The sequence below is a fragment of the Heteronotia binoei genome, chromosome 13 (genome assembly GCF_032191835.1).
Source record: "Heteronotia binoei isolate CCM8104 ecotype False Entrance Well chromosome 13, APGP_CSIRO_Hbin_v1, whole genome shotgun sequence".
Taxonomy (NCBI): domain Eukaryota; kingdom Metazoa; phylum Chordata; class Lepidosauria; order Squamata; family Gekkonidae; genus Heteronotia; species Heteronotia binoei.
This window is the reverse complement of record NC_083235.1, coordinates 3,715,398-3,736,124: the sequence shown is the minus strand read 5'-3', so window position 1 is coordinate 3,736,124 and position 20,727 is coordinate 3,715,398. Positions and strand designations below refer to the sequence as shown.

Sequence of the window (20,727 nt, the reverse complement as noted above, 5' to 3'; positions counted from 1 at the left end):
AGATGCCGGGGATTGAATCTGGGACCTTCTGCATGCCAAGCAGAGGCTCTACCACTAAATCACTGCCTCTACCCATAAACCAAGCCAAAACTGAGCTGTTTGAAGAGGCCCTAGAGAGGCAGTTTATCCTCTCCTAACAGACATGACAAATGATGAGATTTCTTAAAAAAAAAAAAAACTGCTGTCTGGTGAAGCTGAAGCCGCTCCTACAGGGCCTTACCTTTGGAAACACACACAGCTGCATCAGAGTCTTTTTAAAACAAAAAAGCATTTTATTCAACAAAAATGCACAATTGCCTGCTCAAACTATAAAAACACAGGAAGCTCTTTTTTTTTTTTTTTAAATTCATGACCATTATTCAGGCTTTTACAACAGCTATACTGTGAACAAACATCAGCTTCAAAAAAACCCTATGGACAGAAAGAGAGAGAGAGAGAGAGAGAAAAGAGAAAGAGAGAGAGAGAGAAAGACGGACAGACACCACCCGGCAGACACAGGGGGATGGTTTTTTTTCCGTTATCATTTATTTGTGAAGTTAAAAACGAGCGGTAAAAAGTAAAAACTTGAGCATACAATTTTGTTTGTTTCAATCTCCTCTTGAACAGACAAAAAACACGACGGATCAGTCCCAGCGGTGGAGAAACGGAAGGGTGGGGGGAGGAGGGGGTTGTCTGAAACACCAACACCGTTGTCCGAGGAATGTTCCAACCCTAACTAAAAAGCAGAGTGACTTTTTCCTTGTAAAGTTTTTTTTTTAACGAAACAGAAAGAAAAAAAGGAGGAAGTGTTACCCTGAAAAACTGAGGTGCGTGTCAGGCGGGGGGGGGGGGAGGGGGAGGGTCTGGCGGCAGCGTTTTTTAGTCGGCTATCTTCTACGGCTGCTGGCTCAACATTTGTGGGCTGGGTTGTTTTGTGGGTCTTTTTTTTTTTTTGGAGTTTTTGGATTTTACTTTAAAGAGACTTGAAGGCGGCGTCGGCCAAGATTTCCCCGAAGAAGCCTAGCGAATCAGAGCAACAAGGCCAGCTTCCTTCCCACCCCGTCGCTTCCTGCAGCGGCCACCTCTTGCCCCCCCCAAAAAACAAAAAGATTCTCAGAGATGGGGAGGTTGACATTCAACTCACTGAGCCTGCGGGGAGAGAGGAGACAAGAAGCAAGGCAAAAGTTTAATGTATCGCTGGCAACTGAGAGACTGAGATCATTCATACTGCCAATGTTCCCTGCCACTGTGCGTGGGTGCAAAAGAAGAGAGCTGATTTGTTTGAAACGGGATGCTGAAGGAGAGTTTTATGGATACTGAGGAGAAGCAGGTGCTGAAAACGGACTCGCTCTCAGGTTCAGCATCCGGGTGATTCCAGTACTCCAAAGAAATCTTGGAAGATTTCAGGTTCTTTAAGACAACTAAGTGGGTTCTAGATCAGGGCTTCCCAAACTCCCCCCCCCCACTTCCCCCGGTGGCCCGGTTGTGTTTACACTGCTCTTTCTGGCCCACTAAAATTTGAGGGTGGAGCCAGGAGACTGGAGGTGGAGCGTTGATTCTTTTCGTGAACTCCTGGCATCAAAGCTGCGAGTGAGCAATTTGGCTACTGCATAAATTAATTTGTCCTGAGGCCATTTTTCCTGAGCTAACACAAAGATGTGTGAGCCGGAGGCTACGAAACTCAGCTCGCTCACACTAACTCGGCTTAGTGGGGACACCGGCCTCAAACCGTAATGTATTAAGAGATGTGTAAATTAAAAAAAAAACAAACGGATCTTTTTCCTTTAGTGGGTTATCCTTTGTGGCGCTCACTCTGCAACTTCGCCGTGTGCCTTTCGCGGCTCTGCCTGTGCACATCGAGACACGCGCCACCAGCGTTCCCTCTGAGCTGAGTTAGTGGGAGCTAGCTCACAAGTTTTTGGGCGTCCGGCTCACGCATTTAGTGTCTTAGCTGACAAAAACGGCCCCAGAGCAAACTAATTTGTGCAGGATTCCAATTCCAAATACCTTTATTGGCATAGCAATAAAAAGTACAGCACCGCAAATTTACATGGAGATTCAACTATAAAAACCAGTCCAACATCAAGAAGGGGAGCTAGTCTTTTGATCCCTGATTGTTATGGCAGCCAAAAGGTACTTTGCAACCAGGCTTGTGATATGGGAACATTGGTCGGATAGTAGTAAAAAAAACCTAACTTCGCTTCAGGTAATCCATAAAAATTAGACAGAATAGGTTTGATTATACAGTCCCACACTTCCCCATAAAAATCACAATGAAGTAAGACACGGGCAACCGTTTCAAGGTGCCTTCCATTACACAGGCAGACTCTATCCTGATAAGGGCTGTTGGCACACCTCCCAGACAATACCGCTGAGGGTAGAACATTGAGTCTTGCTAACATAAAAGAGCGGCGTAACTGGGATGAAATAATCTGGGAAAGGGAGGCAGCAGGCAGCCCATGATCTGGGAAGATACCAAATGGATCTGGAATTGGAATTTGCGCTGGAGCTCACCACTTTGATGCTACGAGCTCATCAAGCAGAATTTCTGCTCACGAGACTCCACAGCTCAGAGGGAACATTGCACACCACCCCCGACTGCGGCAGTCGCCCACGGGAAGAGTGCCCAGCCACCCTTCTGTGGGTGCCGTGGCCTTCCTGACACAGATAACCCTGTAGATGACATTTGCCCTTAAAGAATGTTTATAGTTTCTAGGAGTTAGAAGTGCCGCTATCAAAGGTTAAAAAGGTAGCAGAATTTAAGCTTCCGTGATTTCCTGAAAGTTTCCTGCCCCCAGGGATAGGAGGAGAGGGATTTGGGGTCGGTGCATTAGGTCAGTTCCAGTTTGGCCCATGTTCTCCCCCCACCCCCATGGTGCCCCTATGTGTTAAGTACGCCATTAGGTACACTAACAGCTGTAAGTCTAAAAAAGCACCTGGATGTGGAGCTGCTGATCAATGCCAGGGGTCCCTGATGCTGTAATTGGAATATATTCATTTGCCTGGGTATGTACACTATGGATTTCTTTATCTGCAACCAGCTACTTTACTTGGTATCTACTTGGGATATAGTAACCTGGACTTAAGAAGGCATATTTATCTCCAACAAGGAAGTACCCCGCCAGCTCTACCCATCGAATTGGAACTTGGGTCTGGGAGCTTGGAACGGGGGGGAGGGGAATACCCCAACACCCACCACTTTCCCTTGTTGAGAAGTCCCCCAGCACAAGGAAAAAGGGATTGCGTGTAATTTCCTCCCCCAGGAGTTTGGCTTTAAGCCTGTCACTGTACACTGCTGGTAGGCAGTTCATATGAATGTATGAAGGTGCCTTCTACTGAATCAGACCCTTGAACATATGAAGCTGCCTTCTACTGAATCAGACCCTCAGTCCATCCAAGTCAGTCTTGTCTACTCAGACTGGCAGCGGCTCTCCAGGGTCTCCAGCTGAGGTTTTTCACGCCTACTTGCCTGGACCCTTTTTGGAGATGCCGGGGATTGAACCTGGGACCTTCTGCTTCCCAAGCAGATGCTCTACCACTGAGCCACCGTCCCTCTCCATCAAAGTCTGTATTTTCTACTCAGACTGGCAGCGGCTCTCCAGGGTCTCAAGCTGAGGTTCTTCACGCCTACTTGCCCCGACCCTTTTTAGTTGGAGATGTCGGGGATTGAACCTGGGGCCTTCTGTTTACATATGAACATATGAAGCTGCCTTCTACTGAATCAGATCCTCTTTGGTCCATCAAAGTCAGTCTTGTCTACTCAGACTGGCAGCGGCTCTCCCGGGTCTCAAGCTGAGGTTTTTCATGCCTATTTACCTGGACCCCTTTTTATTTGGCGATGCTGGGGATTGAACCTGGGACCTTCCGCTTCCCAAGCAGATGCTCTACCACTGAGCCAGGGTCTCAGTCTTTCCCATGACCTCCTGCCTGGACCTTCTAACTGGAGATGCCGGGGATTGAACCTGGGACCTTCTGCTTCCCAAGCAGATGCTCCACCACGGAGCCCCCGTCCCTTCCCCCAAGAGAACGGCAGTGGAGGGCATGCTTGAGCGACTCACCTGCTGTCCCTGCTGTGTGGGCGGTGGCACCGGCCCCCCGGCCCCAGGCGTCTGTCCGTAGTAGGCAGCTTGTTGTCTGTAGTATTCTGCCCAAGCCGCGCTGTAGTCTGGCTGAGGGCCCGGGGGTGCCGCTGGCCCTGCCGCTCCTGTAGCTACCTGAGCTGCTTTTCCCCAGGAGAAAAGAAGACTGGATCAGGCAAAGCCAACCACACACACCTTTGGCCCAGCCTGACAGCAGCGCTGCGACCGACAGCGCGCCCAAAGCCGCCCTCACCCCAAACTCACCCTGCTTCTTGTAATATTCTTCCCAAGCTTTCGTATAGTCCTGCTGCGGTGGAGCTCCAGGCTGTTGGGGCTGCTGGCCTGCAAGCAGAGTCAGAGGAGAGCAGGACTTTAAAGGTGAGAACCGGCACCTTGGAGTGAATCTGGGATGCTGCCGGCAGCCAGTGCAGAGTCTGCAGTGAAGGCTGTACGGAGAGCTCCAGCAGCAGCAGCTGCAGTTTCGGGATTCAGGACAGGGGCAGCCCCATGTACAGAGCATTACAGTAGAGCTGCGGGCCCCGACCCCCGGGCCGTGGACCGGCCCTGGTCTGTGGCCTGTTAGCAACCGGGCCACGAGGTTATAATTATTTCATTATATATTACAATGCAATAGCAGTAAGACGACAACGTTGGATTTATATCCTGCCGTCCACTCCGAATCTCAGAGCGCCCTACAATCTCCTTTAACTTCTTCCCCCACAACAGACAACCTGTGAGGTGGGTGGGGCTGAGAGAGCTCTCCCAGAAGCTGCCCTTTCAAGGACAGAGACTCAGAGTGGCTTACAATCTCCTTTATCTTCTCCCCTGGCAACAGACACCCTGTGAGGTGAGTGGGGCTCTCATAGCAGCTGCCCTTTCAAGGACTCAGAGCGGCCTACAATCTCCTTTACCTTCCCCCTGTGAGGTAGATGAAGATATTGGATTTATATACCGCCCTCCACTCCGAATCTCAGAGTGGCTCACAATCTCTTTTACCTTCTTCCCCCACAACAGACACCCTGTGAGTTGGGTGGGGCTGAGAGGGCTCTCACAGCAGCTGCCCTTTCAAGGACAGAGGCTCAGAGCGGCCTACAATCCTTTATCTTCTCCCCCCACAACAGACACCTTGTGAGGTGGGTGGGGCTGAGAGGACTCTCCCAGAAGCTGCCCTCTCAAGGAGTGCTCTGCGAGAACTATGGCTGACCCAAGGCCATGACAGCAGCTGCAAGTGGAGGAGTGGGGAATCAAACCCGGTTCTCCTAGGTAAGAGTCTGCGCACTTCACAACCACATCAAAACAAAGCGGGAGGTGGTGGGCTCTCCTTCCTTTGAGGTTTTTCAACAGAGGCTAGATGGCCATCTGACAGTGATGAGGATCCTGTGAGTTTGGAGTAGGTGTCTGTGGGTTTCCTGCACTGTGCAGGGGGTTGGACTGGATGACCCCTGGAGGACCCTTCCAACTCTATGATTCCATGAAAACTGGTCCCTGGTGCCAAAACAGTTGGGGACCACTGCAGTAGAGAGTTCCACCAGGCCAAGGCCAGGGCCAAAAAGGTTGAGGTCAGCCGGACGTCAGCCTGCCCCGACAGCTACCCGCAAGGTCAATTACCTAGCTTCTTATAATACTCCTCCCATGCTTTAGTGTAGTCCGACTGCCCGGTAGGGGGCGGCTGCGGTGGTTCTCCTTGCACGGGTGGCGCCGTGGGGGCGGGCGGTGCTCCCGGAACCGGACCAGGAGGCTGCTGGTAGTAGTGCGAGTAATAAGCTGCCCAAGCTGCGTTGGGGTCCGCTGCGGCCGCTTTACCTGGAAAGGAGACGACAAGGGGAGCTGAAGGCTTCGAGCCCCTCGCAACGGCCTGCTCTCTGCAAGGCGGGAACTGCTGCTGTACTTACTTGGGTCATGAGGGGCAGGCGGCTGCCACTGGGGGTAGGTGTTCCCCCAGCCTTGCGGTGGGTACTGTGGAGGCGGCGGCCCACCCGGGCTGAAAAGGAGAAGAAGAAGGTATTGGATTTATATCCTGCCCTGTACTCTGAATGTCAAAAGCCTCAGAGCGGTCACAATCTCCTTTACTCCCCCCCCCCCCCCATAACAGACACCCTGTGAGTGGGTGGGGCACAGACAGCTCTCCCAGAAGCTGTCCTTTCAAGGATAACTCCTGCTGAAGCTCTGGCTGACCCAAGGCCATTCCAGCAGCTGCAAGTAGAGGAGTGGGGAATCAAATCTGGTTTTCCCAGGTAAGAAGACGACTGCAGATTTATACCCCGCCCTTCTCTCTGAATCAGAGTGGCTTACAAACGCCTATATCAGGGGTGGCCAACGGTAGCTCTCGAGACGTTTTTTGCCTACAACTCCCATCAGACCCAGCCACTGGCCATGCTGGCTGGGGCTGATGGGAGTTGTAGGCAAAAAACATCTGGAGAGCTACCGTTGGCCACCCCTGTCCTATATCTTCTCCCCCCCATAACAGACATCCTGTGAGGTGGGTAGGGCTGAGAGGGCTCTCACAGCAGGTGCCGTTTCAAGAACAACTCCTGCAATAGCTATGGCTGACCCAAGGCGATTCCAGCAGCTGCAAGTGGAGGAGTGGGGAATCAAACCTGGTTCTCCCAGATAAGTCAGCACACTTCACCACCACACCAAACTGGCTCTCAAATATCACCCTGTGAGGTGGGTGGGGCTGAGAGCTCTGACATCAGCTGCCCTTTCAAGGACAACCTCTGCCAGAGCTATGGCTGACCCAAGGCCATTCTGGCAGCTGCAAGTGGAGGAGTGGGGAATCAAACCCTGTTCTCCCAGATAAGAGTCTGCACACTTCACCACCACACCAAAATGGCTCTCCTTCCAGAAGAGGGGAAGGGTCACTGACATTGTTCCCTCTAAACTGTGTTCGTGTGAGCTAGCTCACGCTTCTTTAGCCTCCGGCTCACACATTTTTGTCTTCACTCAGGAAAAATGGCCCCAGAACAAACTAATTTATGCCGTAGCTCACAACTTTAATGCCAGCAGCTCACGAAGCAGAATTTTTGCTCACAAGACTCCACAGCTTAGAGGGAGTGTTGGTCACCGGTGGTGTTTTCTGCAGATGCTACTGGGGTGGGACATCTGTGGCCAGCCCCTGAGAAATTGCTCCCAAGTGGGGGTCCCCAATGTGGTGCCCACCCAAGTGCCTGTTCTACTGAAGAGCCGCTCTAACTGTCAGGAAGTTCTTCCGGCTCAACATTAGGAAGAACTTCCTTACCGTTAGAGCGGTTCCTCAGTGGAACAGGCTTCCTCCTTGGGAGGTGGTGGGCTTTCCTTCCTTGGAGGTTTTTCAACAGAGGCTAGATGGCCATCTGACAGCAATGAGAGCAATGAGGATCCTGAGAATTCAGGGGGAGGAGTTTGTGAGTTTTCTGCGTTGTGCAGGGGTTTTTTGTTGGACTGGAAGACCCTGGAGGTCATAAGAACATAAGAGAAGCCATGTTGGCCAATGGCCCATCCAGTTCAACACTGTGTCACACAGTGGCCAAAAAAACCAGGGGCCATCAGGATATAAGAACACAAGAGATGCCATGTTGGATCAGGCCAATGGCCCATCCAGTCCAACACTGTGTGTCACAATAAGGACATAAGAGAAGCCATGCTGGGTCAGGCCAATCGCCCATCCAGTCCAACACTTTGTGTCACACTGTGGCCAAAAAACCCAGGTGCCATCAGGAGGTCCACCAGTGGGGCCAGGACACTAGAAGCCCTCCCACTGTGCCCCCCCCCCAAGCACCAAGAATACAGAGCATCACTGCCCCAGACAGAGAGTTCCAACAGTACACTGTGGCTAACAGCCACTGATGGACCTCTGATCCATAGGCTTATCCACTCCCCTCTTGAAGGTCCCTTCCAACTCTGTGATTCTAGAAAGTAGGTGCGGCACTTGCCTGGCAGGACGTCTGACCGGCCACTGAAGAGCTGTTGAACTATGTAGATTAAAATAACCATGTTTCAGTGGCTGCAGCCTCCACAGTGTTATTTTATTCTCTCTCACCCCTTTCCCAGTGTAGTCTTTAATTACCTGCTTGTCCTTTAATTATCCCTCTTCTCCCCGGCACGTGAGCTTCCTTTGCATCTGTGGCTCTGCCTCCCGCGGCAGCCACTGCGTAGTTGCGCCCAACATCACATGTCGGAATTCCAAAGGTGGCCACAGACTCAGAGATGCTGCTTGGGATTGAACCTGGGACCTTTTGCATGCTGGGCAGAGGCTCTGCCACTGAGCCATATTTCCCTCCCCCGTACAGGGACACACACGGAGCTGCCTTCTACAGAACCAGACCCTTGGCCCATCCAGATTACTATTGTCTCCTCAGATTGGCAGCGACTCTTCAGGGTCTCCGGAAGATCTTTCACATCACCCACTGCCTGGTTCATATAACTGGAGGTGCCGGGGCTTGAACCTGGGACCTTCTGCATGCCAAGCAGAGGCTCCGCCACTGAGCCAGGGTCTCAGGTCAAGGTCTTTCCTATCACCTCCTGCCTGGTCCTTTTCACTGGAAATGCCGGAGATTGAACCTGGGACCTTCTGCATGCCAAGCAGAGGCTCTGCCACTGAGCCAGGGCCTCAGGTCAAGGTCTTTCCCATCACCTCCTGCCTGGTCCTTTTCACTGGAGATGCTGGAGATTGAACCTGGGACCTTCTGCATGCCAAGCAGAGGCTCTGCCACTGAGCAAGGGTCTCAAGTCAAGGTCTTTCCTATCACCTCCTGCCTGGTCCTTTTCACTGGAAATGCCGGAGATTGAACCTGGGACCTTCTGCATGCCAAGCAGAGGCTTTTCCACTGAGCCAGGGTCTCAGGCCAAGGTCTTTCCCATCACCTCCTGCCTGGTCCTTTCAACTGGAGATGCCGGGGATTGAACCCGGGACCTTCTGCATGCCAAGCAGAGGCTCTTCCACTGAGCCAGGGTCTCAGGTCAAGGCCTTTCCCATCCCCTCCTGTCTGGTCCTTTTCAACTGGAGATGCCGGGGATTGAACCTGGGACCTTCTGCATGCGAAGCAGAGGCTCTTCCACTGAGCCAGGGTCTCAGGTCAAGGTCTTTCCCATCCCCTCCTGCCTGGTCCTTCTAACTGGAGATACCTGGGATTGAACCTGGGACCTTCTGCATGCCGAGCAGATGCTCCCCCACTGAGCTATGGCCCCTCCCCTCCCTCAGTCAGCAGCATGCGGGATCCTGTCACTGAAAATGTCCCCATCACCTCCAAGTGAAACAGAAAATGGCCAACAAGGACGGTATGCCCAAGCAGCCTTTGTACTTACTGGGGAGGTGCTGCAGGTGGCCCTTGGTTGAAAGGCCCAGGGTTGAAGGGGCCCATTGGTGCTGGCCCCGGAGGCCCCCCAGGCCCAGGCCCTGGTCCTACTGGGCAGAGAGGACCCTAAGGAAGCAAGAAAACGTCAACGTTACAGCGAGACCTGCCATGGCCCCAAGAATACCCCTCCTCGCCACCACCTGGGAGAGGCCTGCTGCGCTCCAGGTCGGGCGTCTACCTCAATTTTCTCCTCAATAAGCTGCTTGGCGTGGTCGATTTGCTGAGGTGAGCCCCGGATGATGAACAGCTTGAAGTTGGGATCTCCGTTGGGCGGCAGCTGCCGGGATATTTCTACAAAGGCGCCCGTCTGCTGGTTGATGGCTTTGACGTTTTCTCCTCCTGGAAAAGAGGCGGTTATCGATCAGGGAGCGGGGGGCCCGATATTTTGATCTCTGCCATGATTGCACAGGGCACTCACCTCTGCCAATAACCAGACCACACTTGTGAGTGGGGATCGAGAAGGTCATCTCTCCTCCGGGAGGCCCCCAGTTACCCTGGCCTCGGCCACGTCCTCGGCCTCCGGGGGGCATTCCGGAGCCTGGAGGACCCGGTGGCCCGCTCTGCAAGACAGCAACAAGAGTTCCCTTTTATTACGGGAAGGAAAACTAGAACCAGTCATTATTACACACAGCCTTCAAGAACAAGAACCACCACCAATAATTTACAGTTAGGGATGGGCATGAACCAAGTTTCTCGGTTCGGCAAACTGATACGAACTGGGAGGTTGGTTCACGAACCAACTGCTCCCCACTGCTTTTTGCTCAGAGCCATTTAAACCCTTGCTTTCTGCTCTTCATGAACCGCCACGAACTGCCTTAAAATCTATGGAAGTTCGCGGCGGCCCTTGAGTTTGTAAGCATTGCTTTGCGATCCACAAACTGGCCAAAATTAGCCACGAACTTTTGTTCATGAGCTTGTTTGTGCCCCTCCCTAGTTCCCAGAATGCAACGCACATGCTGGAGAGCAGTGCCCTTTGGAAGTGCGTTCTGCAGAATCCTCAATGAGCAGCTCAATAATGGGAGACAAATCCCCCATAAACACACTAACGAAGTTCTCCAATGTTTGCCCACAAGGAAGTGCGGTGTATGTTCCATGATACACACCCTTAGGACAAGAGGGGTAATAAGCTTTCATTACAGGACTTCGGTTGCTGGTTAAGAAAACACTTTTCATTCTGGCTGGTCTTAAAATACATAGATAGATAGATAGATAGATAGATAGATAGATAGATAGATAGATAGATAGATAGATAGATAGATAGATAGATAGATAGATAGATAGATAGATAGATAGATAGATAGACAGACAGACAGATAGACAGACAGACAGACAGACAGACAGACAGACAGACAGACAGACAGACAGACAGACAGACAGACAGACAGACAGACAAATTTATTGTCATTGTTCTCAAGAAAATGAGAGCAATGAAATGAGGTGCTCTTCCACAAACATACCAACACATCAACACCCACAAAAGGACATATACATAGACCATTTAAATGCATCTAAAAACACATAACCATTCATAACCCTGCATTTAGCTTAACCACGACACTTGGATAGAAGCTGCCCTTGAATCTATTTGTCTTTGCCTTCAACACTCTATATCGCCTAAAATAAGTTCCGATCCTGGTTTTTAAAAAAAACTATTACAATTTTGCACTGGTTTAAATATTTTGGGAATCTTCACTGTACTCCTTATAACAACATCTTAAAGCACGGTCGGATCTGACTGAGAACTTCTTAAAAACCCACTTTTTAAAATTTATTCAACGGGTACAGAATAGGAGTCGATTGCACCTTTAAGACCAACTTGGTTTTATTCAGAACGTTAAGCTTTCGTGTGCTCTTAAGCACACTTCCTCAGAGGAATGTGGCACAGTGAGCAGAGCCATACAGAGCTGGTAGGCAGTGGCCCAGAATGCAACATGGTACAGATTTAAGAATCAATTGACAGCGAAGCAAAATGATCTGGTAGGCAGTGGTTTGGAATAGTAAATAGCGCTTAGCACACGAAAGCTTACGTTCTGAATAAAATTCAGTTGGTCTTAAAGGTGCAATCGACTCCTATTTTGTTCTACTACTTCAGACCAACACGGCTGCCTACTTGGATCCATCAACAGGTACATAAGATACTCCGGATGGCAGCTCTGTTGTTACAAGGTGATTTCCCCTGCCACCAGTTTTCCCTCTGAGCTGAGTTAGTATGAGCTAGCTCAGGGGTGGCCAAACTGTGGCTCAGGAGCCACATGTGGCTCTTCCACACAAAATTGTGTGGCTCTTGAAGCCCCCGCTGCCCTGCTGGCTGGCTTGGAGAAGGCATTTAAGGTTGAAGTTGCTTTCTTTCCACCTCTCCATCCCTATTTGCTTTCCTCCCCCTCCCTGTCTTGCGGTTCTCAAACTTCTGATGTTCATGTCTTGCGGCTCTCAGACATCTCACGTTTATTCTGTGTGGCTCTTAAGTTGAGCAGGTTTGGCCACCCCTGAGCTAGCTCACAGATTTTTAGCCTCCAGCTCACACATTTTTGTTCTAGCTCAGGAAGGATGACCCCAGAGCAAACTAATTCATGCAGTAGCTCACAACTTTAATGCCAGTCGCTCATGAAGCAGAATTTTTGCTCACAAGTCTCCGCAGCTTAGAGGGACTGTTGGTGCCAAGCAGTGTTCCCTCTAAGATTGAGTTAGTGTGAGCTAGCTCCCAGATTTTTAGTCTTCTGCTCACACATTTTTGTCTTCGCTCAGGAAGAAGGACCCCAACGCACACTAATTGATGCAGCAGCTCCCAACTTTCATGCCAGTCGCTCGTGAAGCAGAATTTCTGCTCAAGAGACTCCACAGTTTAGATGGAGCATCGCCCCCAACACACACACACACACACACACACACACACACACACACACACACAGAATGTTTCATACCCGGAGACTCTGGAGGAGGTCATTGATAATCCTGGCGGCGTGTTCGCATCTGTCTGGGGGACCCATAATGTGGGCAATTTTCTCTGGGCCTGTCCCATCATCTGCAACACGAACCAGATGGAGAAGATTAGCCGGACACCACCCCCTTCATCGAGATTTCCAGAGCCACAAAGTCTTAATATGCAGCTAACCGCAGCTTCGAAAAGCAAAAGCTGCAACTGCAACAACCCAATCAAGTCTTGAGGATGGAGAACAACGAAATCTGTGTTGAGACACAGACTGGAATTCCCGAAAACAGTCCCGTCTCCCCCCCCCCCCCCACAGACCAAACAGGAAATGCAGAGAGGGCAACAAACCTCAGGGTCTAATAGAGGAACACCTCTCTTAAGTCAGAGACCACTCTAGAAAGTATCTCACGCCCTGGTTTTTAGAAAATGGTGCCGCAGTACATAATTTTGCACTAGCAGGGACATAAGCGAGACTGAGTCTATGGAGCAATGAGGAAACTAGAGGAAGTAGCAGGACTCACAGAGAGAGAAGCCACACACTCTGTAGGGCTCGTGTTTTGTCGTGCAATCACAAGACAGAAGGGGTAGAAGAAGATGATGATGATATTGAATTTATACCCTGCCCTCCACTCTGAATCTCAGAGTGGCCTACAATCTCCCAACCCCGCACAACGGACACTGGGTGAGGTAGGTGGGGCTGAGAGAGTTCTCCCAGAAGCTGCCCTTTCAAGGACAGCTCTGCGAGAGCTATGGCTAACCCATGGCCATTCCAGCAGCTGCAAGTGGAGGAGTGGGGAATCAAACCTGGTTCTCCCAGATAAGAGTCTGTGCACTTAACCGCTACACCAAACTGGCTTTCTTAACCACTAAACCAAACCGGGTGGGGAGATTCGGACTGCTGACCTTGCTTGAACTGTATCCGAACTCCAGCGTCATTTTGTATTTTCTTAATCATCTCTCCGCTACGCCCGATAACCACACCGACGGAATGCCTGGGCACAGGGACCTAAGCGAGTTTGAAAAAGAGATCAGCTAGAGAACAGGTGACAGGGGCACATTCAGTTCAGGAGAGGAGAAAGGCCCGGGGGGGAGGCCTCCTGAGTTCAGACCTCAGCAAACTAACAATACTGGGGTGGGGTGGGGGGTTGGACGGGACACTGTTCTCCCAGAAGCCACCCAATCTGCCCCTCGCGTAGCAATCTCGAGCCAGTGCCCTTACATCGATTCCTCCACCAATCCTTGAACCGTACTCATTCCGGTCACCGAAGCCTCCCTGGTCCCGTTCTCGCAAGATGTCCATTACCATTTCACAAGCTTGCTGCAAAGAAACGCGGAATGTTAGCAACAGACTGGCTTCGGCACTTTCCCAGAGATGGAAAATGTCCGGAGGTTTTGAAGGTGTCAGGGCGGGATGGGGTGTTTAAACCAAGGAGGGGGGAGAAAGAAATCCGGAGGGGCGGGGCTGAGATATATGCAGTACTTACTTTTTTATCAATCCCAAGTTTACTTTACTGCACTAACAACATAAAATGCACAGTCTGTAACTTCACGCATACAACTGTACCACTTGGCATGTTATAAAATGAAAGAAAGAGAAAGAAAGCAAGAAACCACTGTACTCTACCCCTCCTGCAAACACTCAGCGTATTATTATGTTGTGGTATATTAATCGTGCACGACATTAATCGTATTTCCAAAATAAACATATCCTTAAAACCAGTGTTCCCTCTAAGCTGAGATAGCGTGAGCTAGTTCCCAGATTTTTAGCCTCCAGCTCACACATTTTTGTCTTAGCTCAGGAAGGATGACCCCAGAGCACAATAATTTATGCAGGAGCTCACAACTTTAATGCCAGTAGCTCACAAAGTAGAATTTTTGCTCATGAGACCCTACAGTTTAGAGGGAACATTGCTTACAACTATCTTTCATGTGTCTACAGAGGAATGACCAGAGTGGCAGTGGCTTTCTGGGGTCTCAGGCAGAGGTCTTTCACGTCACCTCCTGCCTGGTCCTTTAAACTGGAGATGCCAGGGATTGAACATGGGACCTCCTGCATGCCAAGCAGAGGCTCTGCCACTGAGCCTGGGTCTCAGGTCAAGGTCTTTCCCATCACCTCCCGCCTGGTCCTTCTAACTGGAGATGCCAGGGATTGAACCTGGGACCTTCTGCATGCCAAGCAGAGGCTCTGCCACTGAGCCAGGGTCTCAGGTCAAGGTCTTTCCCATCACCCCCTGCCTGGTCCTTTGAACTGGAGATGCCGGGGATTGAACCTGGGACCTTCTGCATGCCAAGCAGAGGCTTTGCCACTGAGCCAGGGTCTCAGGTCAAGGTCTTTCCCATCACCTCCTGCCTGGTCCTTTGAAATGGAGATGCCAGGGATTGAACCTGGGACCTTCTGAGTGCCAAGCAGAGGCTCTGCCACTGAGCCAGGCAGGAGGGGATAGGAAAGACCTTGACCTGAGACCGTGGCTCAGAGGCAGAGCCTCTGCTTGGCATGCAGACGTTCCCAGGTTCAATTCCTGGCATCTCCAGTTGGAAGCACCAGGCAGGAGGTGATGGGAAAGACCTCGACCTGAAACCCTGGCTCAGTGGCAGAACCTCTGCTTGGCATAAAGAAGGTCCCAGGTTCAATCCCCTGCATCTCCAGTTAGAAGGACCAGGCAGGAGGGGATGGGAAAGGCCTTGACCTGAGACCGTGGCTCAGTGGCAGAGCCTCTGCTTGGCATGCAGAAGGTCCCAGGTTCAATCTCCGGCATCTCCAGTTAAAAGGACCAGGCAGATGGTGATGGAAAAGACCTCAGTCTGAGACCCTGGAGAGCAGCTGCCAGTCTGAGTAGACAATACCAACTTTGGTGAAACCAAGGATGGTCTGATTCAGTAGAAGGCTGCAACTTCAGGTGTGAATTTTATAAATACGAGATTCTTAGGTAAGTGGTCTGACTCAACTAACACCCCCCCCCACTTCTCACATTTGCCAAGTGAAATTTCTGTTCCAAGAAGTCAGAAGGGAGTACCCCATTTAATATACTTCTGGCACTTTCAGCTGACTTGCACTAACACGAGTGGAAATCCTGGTGGCTGGACAGTGTCGCATAGATTCTTCCTCAAGACACAGCCTGTTATGCATACAAGGTTAAATGCCAGTTCTGGCACTCTGTCTTTACAAAGCATGAGTTAGAGCCTTGTGAGGAAGAGACAGGATTTTGGGGTTCCTTTCTTATCAATCCCCACCCCCTTCCCCTCCTGCCTGGAAGCAGCAATTCTGAGAAGGCCTCCTAGAGAGACAGGAAGTCTTTCCGGCTGGTCTCCCAGAAGGCTGCAGGAGGGAATGCCCATGAAAGAGACAATGAAATATTTGACACCGGCTAACGTGGACTGGCTTTATGCGGATGAACTTATTCTTTATCCGACACCTCACTGAAACAACAGCGGACTGAATGTGCAAGATCGTGAAGTGGGATAATTTGTTTCTTAAAAGTGCCTGCGTGCAATCTGGATGAAAGAATTCATTACAGACTGTTTTCTCATGATTTTGGTTTGTGAGTCAAAAGCAGACTCTTGACCTTCGAAAAGTGCCTGCATGCACTTTTGATTTATTTTTCTGCAGACTGTTGAATTCATTTTAGTGCAGACTGTTGGGGAAAAGAGGTCATGTTTGAGGGCCTGCATGCACTCTTGAGTTTCATATTGCAGTCTGCTTAAAGGTAGACGCTTTGGAATATTAAAGTGCCTTTATGCACATTTATATTGTTCATCTCAGATTATAAAGAAACAGAGTCTATTCAGAAGTAGAGGCCAAAAGGCTTTTCCTGTTACATATAAATGTTTTGATAGCATAGTTTCGCCCTGCCGTTTCTTCTATTATAGTTTTGCTTAAACTTAGGGAGACCCCTTTTCCCCTATAGTTCTGGGTGTGGAGCAGATGCTACGGGGGGATTGGTGAGTTTCCTGCAATGTGCAGGGGGTTGGACTAGATGACCCTGGAGGTCCCCTCCAATTCTATGATTGGATCAAGCAGAAAAGAGAGCTCCAGCTACTGAGAAGAGACCTTCAGCTACAGATTCACACGGAGGACACGAGTACCCCGTTCCCCCCAACCCAAGCTTGGAGTCTGGGAAAACCAGCCACACAACACAGCAGCCTGCTTTACCTGTACTTTGTAAGGGTCTCCGATTATCCGAAGAGGCTTATCTACGTTTGTGTTCTGTGAACCGTCCTGAATTAAAATCATTTTCACTCCAGCCCGCTCCTGCATTAAAAGAAAGAGAAGTTAAGCAAAACCCCATTTCCCATAATTCCTGCAAGCCAAGAAGACAACATAAAATTAAGCCAAATAAATTCAGCTTTCAGAATTTATTTAAACATTCATTACCCGCCTTTCTTCCTTAGGGAGCTTTTGGCAGCTTACAACATAGGTTAAATTCATCAAGTAACCCACCCACCCAAGGGAAAAAAAAAATCAAATTACAACTCAAGGCTGCTACATGCAATCCTCATGAAAACAGTCTTCAACTGCCATGTGGAGAAACGCCATTTTAGGCTATGGTTATCTGGGAGTTGGCAGGAAGAGGCCATCAAACTGGACACAGGCTTTGGCCTAGTCTCTTTCTCCTCCCCCCTCCCCTCCTGCCATTCCAGCAATTCTGAGGAGGCCTCCTAGAGAGACAGGAAGTCTTTCAGGCTGGTCTCCCAGAAGGCTGCAGGAGGGAAAATCAGTTCCTGGGTGGGAGCTGGGTTTTATATTAGTGATTTTTGATGGGAAGTCTTCAGTTTGAGTTGGGCTTTGAGTTCAGTCAGTTGGGTTGGTGAGTCCGTCTGTGTTGGGTGGTATGGCCAGGGCAAGTATGGTGTAATAGGGAAAGAAGGAGCTTTCCCCCCTAGTTTGGTTTATTTCCTCTGCTCACTATTTTAAAATGCCTGTATATAGTTGTAAATTTTAAATAAATGTTTTGTCTTTTTAAAAGGTAGCCCCTCTGTATCACCTAGTTTCCACAACCGCCTTAGACCACGCTACTGCAAGAGAGGAGTCCAGGGAAGGGGGAAGGCATGCAGGTGGCAAGGGTGCCAATCCTCCAGGGGTCTCCCAAAGAAGGACTTTGGTCTCTGTCATAACCAGGTGCTGGGTTGGCAGAGGACCTTGAGGCCAGGCCTCAGAACTGGCAGGAAGGGGGATTGGGAGTCCTGTTCCTCTCAGTCAGGAACCCCTCAATTGAGCAGGTGGTGGCAGCGTGCCCTAGTGGCAGGAAGAAGATAAGCTCCCTTCAGGAGCTGGCAACTCAAAAGGGAGTTGACGGGACCGGGTCTGAAGGCAGAACCAGGCCAGTTCCATCACATGCCACCTAAAGATCGACAGTGAGAGAGGGCCAAGCGTACATTTGTGGGGAGGCTGATCTTTAATTCTGGTGCTGCCACCAAAAATGCCCTGTCCTGCTGTCATGATCCTGGGCCCAGTGAGACCTGCAGGTCCCATGGAAGCCTGCCTAGGAGTTACTGGGAAAAGCTGACATTTCCCAGGATCCCCTCTGTCCCTCTGCTTGGGTGGCCAGGGTTTGGAGGGAAACTGTCCCACAGAGAGGTGGGATCTGGGAGGAGAGCATAAAAGGGCCAAGCCCAGACAGGGTGTGTTCTTTCCTGGAGAGGCTGCAGGCAGGGAGGTTCTCTGTCTAGGGAGGTTGCAGACAGAGAAGGAGGGCTCTCTGGAAGAGGCATCAGGAAGAGATCCCTTACCCAAGGGGCTGAGAGTGTTGGTTATGAGAGTAGGGACTGCATAGTTAAACACGTCAGGGCTTTTGTTTCCTTGCACCGACCTTTACTGTTTTCATATTCCCTTTAGCGCTAAATTTTAGTCACACGCTTGTTTTTAGAGCACTAATAATAAACTTCTTTTATTGTTATCCTGCCTGGGTCCTCACATCTCCTTGCTCACAATTTGGAGGTATTTGTTAATAAGGAAGACAAGGGTGGTTGGGTGCTCTGGGACCTCCTCATAGAACCTGACCAGAGTGGGGGCAGCCAGTAGAAGGCCCTGCTAGGCCCCCTGCTGTGTGACACCTGCGCACCCACCAAACGAGTTTTTTTGATTCATGGGTCAGTCAGGAGGGCCCCCCCCAGCAGGATCTTAATTCAGAAGCCGATGAAGGCCCCCAAGTCTAAACGGTCACAAGCTAGATAAGACCGTAAGAAGATAAGAGCATAAGAGAAGCCATGTTGGGTCAGGCCAATGGCCCATCCAGTCCAACACTCTGTGTCACATAAGAACATAAGAGAAGCCCTGTTGGATCAGGCCAATGGCCCATCCAGTCCAACACTCTGAGTCACATAAGAACAAAAGAGAAGTCATGTTGGATCAGGCCAGTGGCCCCTCCAGTCCAACACTCTGAGTCACATAAGAACAAAAGAGAAGTCATGTTGGATCAGGCCAGTGGCCCCTCCAGTCCAACACTCTGAGTCACATAAGAACAAAAGAGAAGCCATGTTGGATCAGGCCAATGGCCCCTCCAGTCCAACACTCTGAGTCACATAAGAACAAAAGAGAAGTCATGTTGGATCAGGCCAGTGGCCCCTCCAGTCCAACACTCTGTGTCACATAAGAACAAAAGAGAAGTCATGTTGGATCAGGCCAATGGCCCTTCCAGTCTAACACTCTCTGTCACACAGTGGCCAAAAAACCCAGGTGCCATCAGGAGGTCCATCAGTGGGGCCAGGACACTAGAAGCCCTCCCACTGTTGCCCCTCCCAAGCACCAAGAATACAGAGCATCACTGCCCTGGACATAAGAACATAAGAGAAGCCATGTTGGATCAGGCCAATGGCCCATCCAGTCCAACACTCTGTGTCACACAGGGAAAAAAAAAAGGAGGTTCACTATTGGGGCTAGAAGCCCTTCCACTTTGCCCCCCCTCCCCCAAGCACCAAGAATACAGAGCATCACTGCCCCAGACAGTTCCAACAATATGCTGTGGCTAATAGCCTCTTGAAGCTGGCTATGCTTGTAGCCGCTGCCACCTCCTGTGGCAGTGAATTCCACATGTTAATCACCCTTTGGGTGAAGGACTTCCTTTTATCCGTTCTAACCCGACTGCTCAGCAATTTCATTGAATGCCCACGAGTTCTTGTATTGTGAGAAAGGGAGAAACGTACCATTCTTCTTTCACCACCGCCCCCAGGCCAAAGAAGCAAAAAGACATGGAAGAACCAAGGACGCATGAAAGACGCTGAACAACAGGCAAGCACCAGTTCTGAAGAGAGGAGTCCTGACCTTCCCCCCCCCACCTCCCCGACCCCAGAGCTTACCTGCAACTGCTTAATGGTCTCCCCTCCCTTGCCGATCACCAGGCCTGCCTTTCCCGCCGGGATCATGATTTCTTGTACTGTCCCGTTCTGTCCGTTGGCGTTGTCGTGGAACTGACCGGGCGGCCCTCCACGCCCTCGGGACACAATGTCATCGAGCATCATTTTTGCCTTCCTGCAGAGGTGGGGACATGAAGCAGAACGGCAGAGAGTGACGGACTGCTCTCTTGCTTCTGTTGGCTGCGCTCTTCTTGGGGCAGAGACCCAAGAACACAAAACTCCAGGTTAGGTTTTACCGCAGAAGAAGATATTTGATTTATATCCCGCCCTCCACTCCGAAGAGTCTCAGAGCGGCTCACAATCTCCTTTACCTTCCTCCCCCACAACTATCACCCTGTGACGTGAGTCGGGCTGAGAGGGCTCTCACAGCAGTTGCCCTTTCAAGAACAACTCCCGTGAGAGCTATGGCTGACCCAAGGCCATCCCAGCAGGTGCAAGTGGAGGAAGGGGGGAATCAAACCCGGTTCTCCCAGATAAGAGAGCTATGGCTGACCCAAGGCCATTCCAGCAGCTGCAAGTGGAGGAGTGGGGAATCAAACCTGGTTCTCCCAGATAAGAGAGCTATGGCTGACCCAAGGCCATCCCAGCAGGTGCAAGTGGAGGAAGGGGGGAATCAAACCCGGTTCTCCCAGATAAGAGAGCTATGGCTGACCCAAGGCCATTCCAGCAGCTGCAAGTGGAGGAGTGGGGAATCAAACCCGGTTCTCCCAGATAAGAGAGCTATGGCTGACCCAAGGCCATTCCAGCAGCTGCAAGTGGAGGAGTGGGGAATCAAACCTGGTTCTCCCAGATAAGAGAGCTATGGCTGACCCAAGGCCATCCCAGCAGGTGCAAGTGGAGGAAGGGGGGAATCAAACCCGGTTCTCCCAGATAAGAGAGCTATGGCTGACCCAAGGCCATTCCAGCAGCTGCAAGTGGAGGAGTGGGGAATCAAACCCGGTTCTCCCAGATAAGAGAACTCTGGCTGACCCAAGGCCATTCCAGCAGCTGCAAGTGGAGGAAGGGGGGAATCAAACCCGGTTCTCCCAGATAAGAGAACTCTGGCTGACCCAAGGCC

General features: G+C 50.7%; 1 protein-coding gene across 1 annotated transcript in view; it reads right to left on the bottom strand.

The window, feature by feature from the left end:
• Window positions 1-251: 251 nt before the first annotated feature.
• Window positions 252-20,727, bottom strand: part of KHSRP (KH-type splicing regulatory protein) — a 44,610-nt gene continuing 24,134 nt past the window's right edge. Inside the window, exons 8-20 of the mRNA XM_060252664.1 lie at window positions 19,614-19,785; window positions 16,471-16,569; window positions 13,540-13,638; window positions 13,224-13,326; window positions 12,313-12,413; window positions 9,810-9,951; window positions 9,570-9,730; window positions 9,342-9,457; window positions 5,951-6,039; window positions 5,667-5,861; window positions 4,323-4,400; window positions 4,038-4,198; window positions 252-1,128 (exon numbers count right to left, since the gene is read on the bottom strand). Of these exons, the coding sequence (XP_060108647.1) occupies window positions 1,120-1,128; window positions 4,038-4,198; window positions 4,323-4,400; window positions 5,667-5,861; window positions 5,951-6,039; window positions 9,342-9,457; window positions 9,570-9,730; window positions 9,810-9,951; window positions 12,313-12,413; window positions 13,224-13,326; window positions 13,540-13,638; window positions 16,471-16,569; window positions 19,614-19,785 (1,525 nt within the window). The 3' untranslated portion in view covers window positions 252-1,119. The remainder of the gene's footprint in view (window positions 1,129-4,037; window positions 4,199-4,322; window positions 4,401-5,666; window positions 5,862-5,950; window positions 6,040-9,341; window positions 9,458-9,569; window positions 9,731-9,809; window positions 9,952-12,312; window positions 12,414-13,223; window positions 13,327-13,539; window positions 13,639-16,470; window positions 16,570-19,613; window positions 19,786-20,727) is intronic.